Raw genomic sequence first — 15,789 nt, 5'->3', positions numbered from 1 at the left:
AAAAAGCTGGAAGCAACCAAGGTGTCCATCAACGGATGAATGGGTAAATAAATTGTGGTATATTCACACAATGGAATACTACGCATCGATAAAGAACAGTGACGAATCTCTGAAACATTTCATAACATGGAGGAACCTGGAAGGCATTATGCTGAGCGAAATTAGTCAGAGGCAAAAGGACAAATATTGTATAAGACCACTATTATAAGATCTTGAGAAATAGTAAACCTGAGAAGAACACATACTTTTGTGGTTACGAGGGGGGGAGGGAGGGAGGGTGGGAGAGGGTTTTTTATTGATCAATCAGTAGATAAGAACTGCTTTAGGTGAAGGGAAAGACAACACTCAATACATGGAAGGTCAGCTCAATTGGACTGGACCAAAAGCAAAGAAGTTTCCGGGATAAAATGAATGCTTCAAAGCTCAGCGGAGCAAGCGCGGGGGTCTGGGGAGCATGGTTTGCGGGGACTTCTAAGTCAATTGGCAAAATAATTCTATTATGAAATCATTCTGCATCCCACTTTGAAATGTGGCGTCTGGGGTCTTAAATGCTAACAAGCAGCCATCTAAGATGCAGCAATTGGTCTCAACCCACCTGGAGCAAAGGAAAATGAAGAACACCAAGCCCACATGACAACTAAGAGCCCAAGAGACAGAAAGGGCCACATGAACCAGAGACCTACATCATCCTGAGACCAGAAGAACTAGTTGGTGCCCGGCCACAATCGATGACTGCCCTGACAGGGAGCTCAGCAGAGGACCCCTGAGGGAGCAGGAGATCAGTGGGATGCAGACCCCAAATTCTCATAACAAGACCAAACTTAATGGTCTGACTGAGACTGGAGGAATCCCGGCGGCCATGCTCCCCAGACCTTCAGTTGACACAGGACAGGAACCATCCCCGAAGACAACTCATCAGAAATGAAAGGGACTGGTCAGCGGGTGGGAGAGAGATGCTGATGAAGAGTGAGCTAATTATATCAGGTGGACACTTGAGATTGTGTTGGCAACTCTTGCCTGGAGGGGGGATGGGAGGATAGAGAGAGAGGGAAGCCGGCAAAATGGTCAAGAAAGGAGAGACTGAAAGGGCTGACTCAAGACGGGGAGAGTAAGTGGGAGTAGGGAGTGAGATGTATGTAAACTTATATGTGACAGACTGATTGGATTTGTAAACGTTCACTTGAAGCTTAATAAAAGTTATTATAAAAAAAAAAAAAAAAAAAGAATAAATGGAGACTTGCCTCACCAGACAACAAAATGTCCAACAAAAGAATAACAAGTAAAACAATGTAGTGTTGTCACAGCAACAATAAATAGATTAACAGTATATAAGCATCTAGAATCAGACTCTTAGGAATTTAGTTTATGAGAAGGTAGCATTTCAAGTCAGCAGACAAAGAGATAGAAACAACACATTTATCAAACACCTCTGACCATCTTTTGGGAACAAAAAAATAATTAGATTCTTAACTCATATCACATACAAAAACTAACTTCAGATACTTCATGAAAAGTCTGCCGGTAAAAAATAAAATTATTTCAATGTATTAGAAAAAAACAATAGGAAAAAGTCCTAAAATCTTAGAATTTATGGCAGAGACTGCTTTGCCTACCCCAACATCCATTTTCCCTTTCCTTCTTAATAACAGAATCCCAATTTTTATCTAGGCACACTGTTACCAAGACATTTCTCAGTCTCCTTAATACTTACATAAACCCATGTGACTAGCCAATGAAAAAAGTTTTATGTGGGATTTATAGGGAGTTTACTGAAAAGACAGTGGACTCAGATGTAATGGCTGAAGCTCCAGCAGTCATCTTGGACAATGAGATGACCTTGGGGACAGAAGTCAGGAGCTGGGCTGGCAGAAAAGAAAGAGGAACCCAAGCACTGATGATACCATGAAGCCACCATACCTGCCTTAGACTATTTACCTTGAGTTGTCCATTATATGAGAGGAAAAATAGCCTACCTTGTTTTTGCTATTGTTATTTATTATTTTATTATTGTCTTTGTGTAGTTGAACCTAACCCTAAGAAATACAGTATAGCAAAGATCTTCCCAAACAAGACACAAAACCTAGAAGCATAAAGGAAAAGACTAATGTGTATGATTTTACGACAATTTAACATTTCTGTATAAAAACGAATAATATGTATATTCCCTAATAGACATGTAAATTTAAAAATATGATATAACTTTTCACTCATCAGTTTGGCAAAAAGTTTCAAGATATAAAACAAGTATTGATGTAGTCAGGAAATAGTCATTCTTTTTACATCGTGGGTGGGAACTATAAGTCAGGGAAGCCTTTTTGAAAGGCAACTTGGCATTAAAAAATTTTCTCATGTGTATAATCTTTCACCTAGAAAGCCTTGAAAGCACAGTGTATGTACAAGAATATTCATCTCAGCACTATCTGGCAATAGAAAAAAAATTGGAAACCATCTAAATTTTTATCAGTAAGGGAGTAGTTAAATTATAATGCATTTAAACTTGCTATTAAAATACATGAGGTTGACATGTATGTGCACTGCTATAGAGAGATCTTTATGACATATCACAAGGCAGTAATTATAGTATGATCCTGTTTATGTAGTAGAAACCACATATGGATGAAAACAATTATAAAGTCGTTAACTTTTAAATCTGACAGTACCAATCAAAAGAGTGATGACCTAATATAAGGCAAGAATAATGGAAGCACTGAAGTTGCAAATAAAATGTTCCCAAGATGATGTCTGGGGAAAACAAATTGGACTTTATTGGACTCTACCTATAGGGTCGCTATGAGTCGGAATCGACTCGACGGCACTGGGTTTGGTTTTTTGGGTATAATTGGTGTAACAGAGTATATGAGGAAAAAAAACATATTGAGAGAATCAAGAGACCTGAGTTGTAGTGCTAGCTCAGTCCCCTGTATGCTACATAATCTTGGGCAAGTTACAACCTATCTGGACATCACTCACTTCATGTGTAAAATGGGGGGACTGGGCTATATGATCTCTAATGTCTCTATGACCTCTAAGGATATCTGAATTTCTAAAGAAATATAGCTAAGAAACAGAAGATTAATTTCAGTGGTCCAAATTAGAGATCTGTCTGATGAGTTGCATACAACAAAAATTTGTTTCACAGATTTCAAGGCATTTGGGAGATAAAACTCAAGTATTCCAAAGAAAGAATGACCTCCTCTAGCTAAGGAGGAAAAAGAAATTCTTTGGCTAGCTAGTTTTACTGAGCCACATTAAAAAAAAAAAAAAAAAAAACACATCATCACCTGAAAGTGCATCATTTAAATCAAAAGATTCTAAGACTAAAATCTAAGTACTCAGAAACCCCAGTATTTATCACAGCAGAAAAGAACATCATTGCATTTGTGATCACAAACTGGATAAAACTCACTACAGCTTAGAGTGTAACTTTAGTTTACTCTTCCAATGACTACCCCTCTATACAAAATTTCCATTCTTAGTAGAATAATCATCCCATATATACACTCTTACATTCGTATTTTTGCTTTCACTATGTGCCTTTCCCAGAATGCCACTACCACTCAATATGACATTTATTACACGTGTTTTTATACTGTCCATTATTTTTATATATATATTAAATTTAACTTAAAATCTCCTGATGGTGAGAAGGTTTTCTATCTTCCACCTTGCCACAACAGAACATACCCTCAATGCTTGCTGGCAAAAAAATAATTCACAAAACTACCTAATTTAATTAAAGTCTGAGTGTTCTTGGGAATTAATTTCACATGTACATTCAGACTACTTATCTTCATGTAAATATGTAATTTTTTGTATTAAGGAAAACAAATTTTAAAGTAAGCTTTAAAACTATTAAAAACTTTCATAAATATGAATCATGAATCTATAGTGAGTATTTTAAGATTTTAATAATTAATTCTCTTACCAATTTACTTTCATTTCCCTTGTTTTAATTTTTCCTTCCATTGGAAATCTGTAAATACAAACACAGAGCAAAAGTTTTACTAGTATTTATTTTAACTAAATAAAAGCTTTTAAAAATTATTTAAAACGTATTTACTTTTTTACCTGATAGTTACCCGATGTGGATCTTTGTTCAAAGTATTCAGTGTTTTCTTTTCATTTATTCTTAACTGGATATCTAGAAATTCTTGGCAGCTGGCTATCATTGTGACCTATAAAATTTCAGCAATTGTCTAATTAATTAAGTCCATTTTTCACTTCTTGCCTCTCATCCTTTCTTAGTATTTACTTGTTTTTCCACCTGCCTTGGGATATCACAGTTTTATCAATTAGCATAACAGTGTTAAAATTTTGCTTTATACCTTTTATTCATCCATTCACTAACGAATGCTCGTAAGTACTTGCTATATGCCAGACACTGTGCTAGACACTGGAAATACACCAATAACACAGTAAAGATTAGGTAAAATTTCAAATATTCAGCACAATGCCTACCACGTAGTAGGCACTCTTAGTATATGCAGCTCTTGTTACTACTACTGCTATTGCAGTTAACCATCTATAGTTCACAAATCATTATCCCAATTGAAGTTAATTTCTTAATGGAAGGAGTGGTTTAGATATTAAGAAATCTGAATTCTAGAGCCTAGTTCTGCCAGATGACTTTGGACAAAGCACTCTCTGTGCTTTGGTTTCCTACATCTGTAAAATGAAACTAACACCTGTTCTAGTTATCTAATTATCTGCTGTAAAGATCAGATGAGTTAATGTTATGATTGGGTATCTTCTACTCTTGATTTTCTTCTTATTTAAGAATATTTGCATGAAAAGACAAAATTTCTTTTAATCTGTTTGCTCATGTGACTTTGTAAGAATAACTGGAATTCTATTGTGCTATTTTTTAGTGTAAGGTAGCCGGGTAGGTAAGCATGTGCCTGTGAGTTAACTGAAAGTTTGACAGTTGGAATCTACCAGCTACTCAGTGGGAGAAACAAACTGGTGATCTGCTCCCATAAAGATTACGACCTAGGAACTCTATGAGGCAGTTCTACTCTGTCGTATAGGGTTGCTATGAAGTTGAAATTGGCTCGATGGCACACAACATTTCTAGTGAAATACCCACAGTAATCAACTTAGATATTTTAAATAAATATGAATCATTTAAATTTGGGAATAAATAATTATTTTCTTTTACAAGTATCTTGTTGCATATTCATCTCCCCAATAACAGGAGAAAGGCCCAATACAATAACCAAGTACCAGTTGTATGGCTAGGGTTCTACTCATTGCCGCAGCTGCAAAATTTTCCCCACCGTTTATATCTTAGTATAACCTGTTATTATTCCTATTTTCTCCACAATCAGTTCTTTTTTCTGGGTCATAACCAATACAATTCTATTTCCACTGTTAATGCTATTCTGATGCAAAAAATTTGGGGAGGAGCTGCATGTATACAACTCATTGTCCCTCACTCACGCTAGATTTGCCTAATGTATTGTGCCACTTGGCTTGGAATCTTTCTCAACATATAACACTTGGCAGCCACTACCAAGGTAACCAGCATTACCACGCAAGCTAAAGTTACTTGCAGTCCCTACTTGGAGTATGTATATAAATTTCCTTAGCTCTGGCACGGAGATACAACTGAAAATATAAGGAGAAATATTCCATATCTCATGGTCAGAGGTATAAGTTGGGGAGAAACAGCCATTATTAGAAATGATTTTCTTTCTGTTCATTCATTTTTTAATTACTTTAAACACACAAATTAGGTGCTTTCCCAATATTATTCTACTCGGTATCATTATGTTTTTATTCTATAGTGAAAATTAATTTACCAGATCTGATAAAGTTTCTTTTCCACTGATTGTACAAAATTTCTTCACCGTCTCAAATGTAATATAATACCAAGCCATCAATCTTCCGATCTCTACGGGAAAAGATGGATAATTAACATCCCTCCCATCAGCTGAAATAACTTGCTTTTTCATCAGTTTAACAAACATTTACTTAACATCTATTCTGTGCCTGAAATGGCACCAGGCACAAAAGACAGATAAAAAATAAGAAAACACATTCTTTGGAACTTATAGGTTGGCTAGGGAGATAATAACATATGAACTAGCTAGACCAGAGGACAAAATTAATTTGATATTGTTAGGTGTTGTCAAGTCAGCTCCAACTTACAGTGACTCTACAACAAAAGGAAACACTGCCCAGTCCTGAGCCATCCTCATAATCATTGCTATGTTGGACCCCATTGGCAGCCACTCTGTCAATCCATCTCGCTGAGTGTCTTCCTCTTTTTCGTTGACCCCTCTACCAAGCATGATGTCCTTCTCCAGGAACTGGTTCCTCCTGACAACACGTCCAAAGTACAGGAGACAAAGTTTCACCATCCTCGCTTCTACGGAGCATTCTGGCTGTACTTCTCCAGGCACACTTGTTCCTTTTTCTGGCATTCCATGGTATATGCAATGTTCTTCATCAATCATAATTCAAGGGCATCGATTCTTCTTCAGTCTTCCTTATTCATTGTCCAGCTTTCACTTGCATATGAGGCGACTGAAAATACCATGGCTGGGGTCAGGTGCACCTTAGTCCCCAAAGTGACACATTGCTTTTCAACACTTTAAACAGGTCTTTTGCAGCAGATTTGCCCAATGCAATATGTCATTTGATTTCTTGACTGCTGTTTCTATGGGCATTGATTGTTAATCCAAGTAAAATGAAATCCTTGACAACTTCAATATTTTCTTCATTTATCATGATTTTACCTTTTGGTCCAGCTGTGAGGATATTTGTTTTCTTTATTTTGAGGCGTAATCCATACTGAAGGCTGTAGCCTTTGATATTCATCAGTAAATGCTTCAAGTCCTCTTCTCTTTCCACAAGCAAGGTTGTATCATCTGCATATCGCAGGTTGTTAATGAGTCTTTCTCACCTTGACACCACATTTTTCTTCATATAGTCTGGTTTCTCACATTATCTGCTCAGCATACAGATTGAGTAAGTATAGTACAAGCATAGTAAGTATAGTATAAGTACAGAGAAAGGCTGGTGCACGTCTTTCCTTATTTTAAACCACTCAGTATTCTCTTGTTCTGTTTGAACAACTGTCTCTTTGTCTATGTACAGGTTCCTCATAAGCACAATGAAGTGTTCTGGAATTCCCATTCTTCCCAGTGTTATCCATAATTTATTATGATCCACACAGTTGAATGCCTTTGCATAGTTAATAAAATACAGTATTTTTCTAGTATTTTCTGCTTTCAGCCAAGCTCCATCTGACATCAACAACGTTATTCCTTGTTCCCTGTACTTTTCTGAATCCAGCTTGAATCTCTGACAATCCCCATCAATGTACAGCTGCAACTGTTTTTGAATTATTTTCAGAGAAATTTTACTTGTGTGTATTATCAGTGATATTATTCAGTAATTTCTGCATTCTGTTGAATCATCTTTCTTTGGACTGGGCACATAAAATGGATCTCTTCTAGTCAGTTGGTCAGGTAGCTGTCTTCTATATTTCTTGGCATAGACCAGTGACCACTTCCAGCGCTGCACCTGTTTGTTGAAATGTCTCAATTGGTATTTTGTCAAGGAACCTTGTTTTTCGCCAATGCCTTCAGTGCTGCTTGGACTTCTTCCTTTAGTACCATCGGTTCTTGATCATATGCTACCTCTTGAATTGGTTGAACATTGACCAATTCTTTTTGGGACAGTCAATGTGCATTCCTTCCATCTTCTTTTGATGCTTTCTGCACCGTTCAACATTTTGCCCATAGAATTCTTCAATATTGCAACTCAAGGCTTGAATTTTTTCTTCAGTTCTTTCAGCTTGAGAAATGCTGATACTGTTCTTCCCTTTTGGTTTTCTAACTTCCAGTATTTGCACATTCATTATAACACTCTGTTCTCTCAAGTTGCCTTTGAAACCTTCTGTTCAGCTCTTTCACTTCATCATTTCTTGCTTTAGCTAGTCTACATTCAAAAACAAGTTTCAGAGTCTTTTCTAACATCTGTTTTGATCTTTTCTTTCTTGTCTTTTTACTGACCTCTTGGTTTCTTCATGTATGATGTCATTCCACAACTTGTCTGGTGTTAAACGAGTCAAATCTATTTTTGAGATGGTCTCTCAATTCAGGTGGGATATACTCAAGGTCGTATTTGGCTCTGGTGGGCTTGTCTGAATTTTCTTCAGCTTCAACTTGCATATGAACAATTGATGGTCTGTTCTGCACTTGGCCTCTGGCCTTGTTCTGAGCTTCGCCATTGTCTCTTCCCACAGATGTAGTCAATTCAATTCCTTTTTATTTCAGCCAACAAGGTCCATGTGTATAGCTGCCTTTTATGTTGTTGAAAAAAGATATGTGCAATGAAAAAGTCGCTGTTCTTGCAAAATTCTATCATGTGATCTCCAGCGTCGTTTCTATCACCAGCGCCATATTTTTCAACTACCTGTCCTTTGTTTTCAACTTCTGCATTCCAATCCCCAGTAACTGTCAATACATCTTGATTGCATGTTTGATCAATTTCAGACTGCAGAAGTTGGTAAAAATCTTCAATTTCTTCATCTTTGGCATTAGTAGTTGATGCGTAAATTTGACTGATAGTCCTATTAACCTGTTGTCCTCTTAGGTGTATGACTATTATCCTATCACTGACAGAGCTGTACTTCAGGACAGATCTTGAAATGTTCTTTTTTGATGATGAACACGATGACATTCCTCTTTAATTCATCATTCCCGGCATAGTAGACCACATGATTTTCCGATTCATAATGGCCAATACCAGTCCATTTCAGCTCACTAATGCCTAAGACATTAATCTTTATGCACTCCATTTCATTATAGATGACTTCCAATTTTCCTAGATTTGTACATTCAGCCCTGGTAGTGCAATGCTTAAGAGCTATAGCTGCTAACCAAAGGTTGGCAGTCTGAATCCACCAGCCACTCCTTGGAAACCCTATGGTGCAGTTCTACTCTATCCTGTAGGGTTGCTATGAGTTGGATTCAAGTTGAAGGCAATGGTATTTATTATTATTATTATTAATGGATGTTTGCAGCTGTTTTTCTCAATTTGAGTCATGCGACATCAGCAAATGAAGGTCCTGAAAGCTTTATTCCACCCATGTCATTAAGGTCGACTCTACTCTGAGGAGGCAACTCTTCCCCAGTTGTATTTTGAGTGCCTTCCAACCTGAGGGGCTCATCTTGTGGCACCACATCAGACAATGTTCTGCTGCTATTCATAAGGTTTTCACTGGCCAATTATTTCAGAACTAGGCTGCCAGGTCCTTCTTAGTCTGGAAGCTCCACTGAAACCTGTCCACCAAGAGTGACCCTGCTGGTATTTGAAATATCGCTGGCATAGCTTCCAGCATCACAGCAACACACAAGCCACCACAGTATGATGAACAGACAGACGAGTAGTAGGATATCAATTTAATGCTAATATTTACATATACAAACTTAAGTACAGAGAAAATTAAATGTAAGAGAATGGTCAATGTGTGATGGCCTACAAGAGAAAACAGGTCTTGAGAAGGGTCTTAAAAATGACTGCATGGTGTCTTGGCAGAAAGGAAATAATGCCATCGTGACCTCAGAAAAAATCAAGACTTGCTTATGAAAAGAGTAAACTTAAAAAGACTATCTTTAGAACACTGTAATGAGAAATATGGTTTGATAATTACAGATAGAGATTATGAGTTTGGGGTCAAACATACCTGGTTTGAATCTTTATTCCTCTATTTATTGGGTGGTGATCATGTTTGACCTACTTTATTAGTTTCTTAATGTAATGTGGGGATATGTTGTGAAGAAGACTAAATGCAATAATACATGTATAGTATTTGATACAAAAACATGATACAAAATTAAGTGTGATTGCAAGCATACAAAAAATGCTTTAAGAAATGAAAGGATACATGCCAAATGTTAACAGAGTCTGATTTTTCTTTTTTTTTTTTTTTTTTTAACTTTTCTATAAGCCCCTTTTCTTAAAAGTATTAATTTGGAATAATGAAATCAGTATCTTCCCCCCACAAAACTTCTAATCATGAATGTTAAAAACTACAAAGGGCTCTTTCTTTCTCTCTGCTGTTATACTCCAAATAGAACTAAAAAGAGTGACAAAGAGAGAAAAGGAGCCTAAGTAACTATCCAGATAATCAATGTTTGAATAGTTAAGAACTGGAAAAAGGATATCTACAAGAGTATAAAAAGTCTGAAGCAATCCAAAGATTTGAGCATTTCAATCCTCTGCTAAAAACCACCAGAATCAGTGAGGTAAAATTCTATGCCTGTCAAAAAGCAGCTTTATAATTTTATAAATAGAAACTCGTGTATAAACTTATCATGCTTTAGTAGCTAATAATGGTGATACCTTGTTGAGAACTGAGATCACAATTTAGTTTTACCATTATCCGGGTTTTAGCAGAACAAATTTTTAATTTACTCTTAAATAAGCAACTGTTAAATTTACTACCAATGATGGAAAAATTACCAGTTGGTTTGAAATTAACATCTTCATCCATCTTTATCAAATTTAGAGATGATAAATCATTCAAATTCTTCAAACATAATTCTGTTCAATTATAGAAAACACATTTTTATTTTAGTAAATTAAGAAAACAGAGCAAAATAGAATTTATTATTAAATACACGGAAGTTGTGTTACTATGTAATTGCTCCAGGGATAAGTATAGTCCCTACTTAAGCAGCAAGAACAAACTCATTTAAATAAAAACCAGCTAATATGCTAAAAGTTTTTTCTAATAATAACAATAATACAAATGATAAAAATAAAGATCAAGGATAAAATAACATTTACAACTATGAGCATTATAAATGCTATACATCTATTACCTTATTTAATCCTCAAAATAACACAGTAAGGTTGTTGCTGATTTTGTTTTCAGTTGCCAACAAGTCAACGTTAACTCTGGGAGACCCATGTGTGCAGAGTAGAACTGCACTCCATAGAGTTTTCAAGGCTGTGGCTTTTAGAAGCAGATCACCAGGCCTTACTTCCAAGGTCCCTCTGGGTGGGTTTGAACCACCAACCTTGTGTTTAGTAGTCCAGCACTTAACCATTTGTGCCACCCAGAGACCCCATATATAATACAGTCACCTAACCTAACCCTAACCCAGGGCTGTCGAGTTGATTCCGACTCATAGCAACCCTATAGGAGAGTAGAACTGCCTCATAGAGTTTCCAAGGAGCGCCTGGCGGATTTGAACTGCCGACCCTTTGGTTAGCAGCCGTAGCACTTAACCACTATACCACCAGGGTTTCCACATATAATACAATAAAAATGATATTAATACCTAATATACATAATACAGTAGGTATTAGTATCATTTTCATATACTGGTTAGGAAATTAGAGAATAGAGTGGGCAAATAACTTGCCTCAGGTCTAAGCAACCACTTTGCTACTTCTTTTTCACTCTGTTCTTTTCCCTTTTTATTCTTATCAAATATTTATATGTATAAAATGTAGTCAAATACTTTTACAAAGATGATTCCAAAAATCATCAGTCTAAAAAGTTTAAAAGGCTTGATTAAGTAAGGCCACAGAAGTCTTTGCTAATTTTCTTAATTACTCATTATTAAATTAATGTCCATTCAGTTAATCAGTCAAGGAATAATGCTTACAATTCTAAGCTTACAATTGTTCATTATTCTAAGCTATAGGTTTACCACAGTCAACATGACAAAATTCTTCCTCTATAGAACTTATACTTTACTAAAGAATGTCTCCAATAAATAATAGTGTGTTTTCAGGTAGTGAAAGGTACTATGAAGAAAGATTAAGCTGAAAAAGGACCTAGAGAATGACGGCAGCTTTTCTAATAAAAAGCTACATAATTTATAACATAAACTGAAATGATAGTTACCTTAAATTTCAAAATAAACTTTTCTAATAACAAGAAAAACTGCAAAAATAATGACAACATAAAACTGTTTTGCCCTCCTCTCAATAAAGGTGGTTTTAAATATAGTCCAGGAAAGTCTCTGAAGAGTTTATATTTGACCAGAGACCTGAATAAAATGAAGGTGAGGGCCATGTAAAATATATGAGAAATGCCCCAAGAATAAGGAAGAGAGTGCAAAGGCCCTGATGCGGGAACAAGCTTGGTGTATTAAAGAAACAGAGAGCCAATTTGGCTAGAATGGAGTAAGAGAGGAGAGCGGTAAGATATGAACTCAGAGAAATAGGGATATTTCAAGTAGGACTGTGGGCTCTGGTAAAAATCTGGATTTTATTCTAAATGTCATGGGGGAGTTTCTGGAGGATATTGGACAATTAATTATGGTCACGTTTAGGAAACAGCATTCTCTATGTCAAAGACCCTTCCTGAGAGATTTAAGGCAGCCTCCAAGGATGCCTCTGGGTGAAAATTACCCTACCCAAAGAATTTGGTCTTTGTCCCCATTTCCCAGGAGATAACCTCTAACCGTTGGGATTCCCTGAGTGATAGGACTATCTCTGTTGTTCATGGAGGACACACATAACAGCTTATGCTAATGAATGACTTGTGGTGGAGGCTAGCCACACCAGAACAACTATGTGTTAGCAGCCTGACCTCTAGGAGGGGAGGGGGACTGGAGATTGAGTTCAATCATGTAGCCAACAGTTTAATCAATCATGCTCATGTAAGGAAACTCCCATAAAAACTCTGAACACCAAAGCCTGGGTAAACTTCGTGGCTGGTGAGAGACAAAAATACTGCAGGAGGGTAACACATACCTGGGGACACAGATGCTCCACATTTGGGACTCTCCCAGACCTTGCCCTATGAGTCTCTTTTGTAAACAGAAAAGTTTCAAAACCAGGGCACTTATGTCAGACATAAGAATGACAGGGCCAAAATGCATTCCCAGGAAGCAAAAGGTTAGGATGTAAGCCATTTGTTCATGGGAAGAATGTGTCAAGATATAAACAATCTGTACCCAGGAAAAATGTGTTCATGACCGCTGGTGCCACTCATCTAGGTGATTACTCACTCCCTCCTAGCCAAGTGGCGAGCCTTTACATTTCAAAGGACTTGGACTTAAGCTGATCTTATCTATAATCAGTCCTTAACCCCCTACCTTTGTTCCCTATGTATATAGACCTCTTTTTCTACCTGAATGGTACAGTGCTTTGTATTTTTACTTAGCGATGCCCAGCTTGAGCTGTATTATTTCTCAGTAAAACTCCTTTTTTTCACTCCTAAGAAAGTATGAGATTTTCTTCTTTGACATTTCTTTATGCTGGTTCTGATTTGTATCCTTTATAACAAAACTATAATCATGAATATAGACTTTCCTGAGTTCTGTGATTCATTCTAGTAAATTATTGAACCTGAGTGGGTAGTAGGAACCCCCGAATCTATAGCCAGCTGGTGAGAATATGGATGTCCTGGGGACCCTTGAGACCAGAACTTGTTCCTGAAGGGGTAGTGCGAACCTTGAATTTGTAACCAAGTGCAAGTGGCCTAGGAACCCTTGAGCTTGTGGGCGGTGCCAGAAGTCTTGGGCAGACATGGAAGTCTGGAGGACTGTGCCCTTAAGGTGTGAGGTCTGACCTAACTCCAGGTAGTTAGAGTCAGAAAAACTTCACTGCAGTTTTTATCAGAATTGAACAGAAGAAAAACTGATTTTAGAATACTGAAACCTTATATTCCATTATATAATGAATTTAGCTATGCTCCTTTACAGCTAAAACTAAATTATACCTAGAATGACTGAAAATAAGAAAAATATGAACAGTGATTCTGCTAATTTAGCAAAAGATGAGACATTACAGTTAATCAGAATATAGAAAATATATCTTGAGCTTTCTGATTTATGGTGTGTTTTTGATCCACTATAATAAAAATATGTTATTTTACTTAAAAAATTCCATCACAAATGTTGGCAAAAAATAGAGGATAATACAACTACTTTATAGGTCTGTAGCTTAACTGCATCATTATGTACATACATGCCATCATTCATCCCGTGTTTCAAAAGTATATTTTTACTGCTTCATCCTTATTTTTACATTTTGTCATATATGTACATCTAATTAAAGAATAAATTAAAGTTGGCTAAATTGGTAAATACTTTTAGTGGATATAGTATTACTTTTTCTCTCACTGAAAGGGAGTCTCAACAAAATGAGAGGTAGCAATTTCTAATCCTAACAAATTCTTTACAATATTTTCAATTTTAAAAGATAGGTAATGAAATGCTAAGTGATCAACTGAAAAATAAAGCTGGGTTTTGGCAGAAATACATCACTGGCACAGGTTGGGGTAAGAGGCCCATAATCAACCTAACCTTATACGTTAATTTAAAATTAATAAAGAGTTGCGTATCTGCAAACAACATTTTCAAAGACCAAGGTAATTTATAAAGTAAAAATCAAATAAATCAAGTTAACATGTTATGAAAAGGAAGATAGCCTGATATGAATTAATAAATAGATTAATTCAGAAGAAAAAAAGTACATGTGCCAAGCTTCACTTATGTGTGAGAAAGAAGTAATTCATTGTGATTGTTAGTTTTCTTTGTCGACTTGGCTAGGCTACAATGCCCAGTTATTCAAACACTAATCTAGGTGTTACTGTGAAGGTATTTTGTAGATGTGGTTAACATCAAGGAGCCCTGGTGATACAGTGGTTAAAGCACTCAGCTACTAACCTGATGATTGGCAGTTTGAACCCGTCAGCCTGCTTTGCAGGAGAAAGACATGGCAGTCTGCTTCTGTAAAGATTTACTGCCTTGGAAACCCTACAGAGAGGGTCACTAGGAGTCGGAATCAACAGGATGGCAATGGGTTTGGTTTGGTTTTTGCTAAACATCTATCATCGGTTGACTTTAAGTAAAGGAGATTACCTTCCATAGTGTACGTGGACCTCACCTAATCAGTTAAAAAACCTTCAAATGTAAAATTGAGGTTTCCTTCAAGAAGAAAAATTCTGCCTCAAGACTTCAGCATCAATTCTTGCCCAAGAGTTTCCAGCCTGCTGCCAGCCTTCCCTACAAATTTCAGACTTACCAGCCCCCATAACTGTATAAGCCAATTCCTTGAAATTAATGCAGAATATATATATCCTCTTTCTCTGGAGAACCCTGACTGATACATTCATTTTATATATATATATTTACAAACAAGGTTATTTCTTAAAAAATAATTTTCAAAAGGGTATTCTTACCTTCAAAGTAAGTGACCTTTCTCACTAAAATTTACAGAACATAATTTTGTTTTAGAAGAAAACACATCTAACCTTGTAATTTTGCTTCAATTCCATCTTTGTTCAATCCACATGAAAAACCTGCGTAAGACATCAAAATTTATAAAAATAAAATACAATGGGTTTAATTAATCTTTATAGGCTCAGTTTATACCCCAGTTAACTTGAGTAGCCTTATTAAATGTCATATAGGAAAAAAAAAAAATAGCTTAATGAATTCAAACAAGGTTTAAATACTTATGGAAAATAACCACTGTTGTAAAATCCTTTCAATATCAACCGGTTTTTGCTTATCTTATTGTATAACAGTGACCAGGAATACTGTATTTTAACAAGGATAGTGTAGAATAAATTCCTAATGTTTTACACAGCAAATTTCTGTCCTATAAATAAGTGCTTGGTAATACAACCATTTTGGAAAACTTATTTACTAAGGTTGAACCTACACATATCCAATAACACAATAATTTCACCCATTGGCACATACTCACAGATATATGTGCACATTTATACCAACAGGCATATATAAGAATTTTAATGGTAGCATTATTAAAATTAAAAACTTCAGTTCATCAAAAGATTCTTCAAGA

General features: G+C 36.1%; 1 protein-coding gene across 4 annotated transcripts in view; it reads right to left on the bottom strand.

The window, feature by feature from the left end:
- Window positions 1-15,789, bottom strand: part of HFM1 (helicase for meiosis 1) — a 141,150-nt gene that overhangs the window by 69,825 nt on the left and 55,536 nt on the right. For all 4 annotated transcript variants that reach the window (XM_049879827.1, XM_049879828.1, XM_049879830.1 and 1 more), the window contains 5 exons: window positions 15,233-15,280; window positions 10,477-10,557; window positions 5,802-5,893; window positions 4,069-4,175; window positions 3,926-3,973 (listed from right to left, as the gene is read on the bottom strand). In XM_049879827.1, the coding sequence (XP_049735784.1) occupies window positions 3,926-3,973; window positions 4,069-4,175; window positions 5,802-5,893; window positions 10,477-10,557; window positions 15,233-15,280 (376 nt within the window). The remainder of the gene's footprint in view (window positions 1-3,925; window positions 3,974-4,068; window positions 4,176-5,801; window positions 5,894-10,476; window positions 10,558-15,232; window positions 15,281-15,789) is intronic.

Source organism: Elephas maximus, chromosome 3 (genome assembly GCF_024166365.1).
Source record: "Elephas maximus indicus isolate mEleMax1 chromosome 3, mEleMax1 primary haplotype, whole genome shotgun sequence".
Classification (NCBI taxonomy): Eukaryota; Metazoa; Chordata; class Mammalia; order Proboscidea; family Elephantidae; genus Elephas; species Elephas maximus.
Note: the sequence above shows the minus strand (reverse complement) of the source record. Positions and strands in the feature narration are given on the sequence as shown.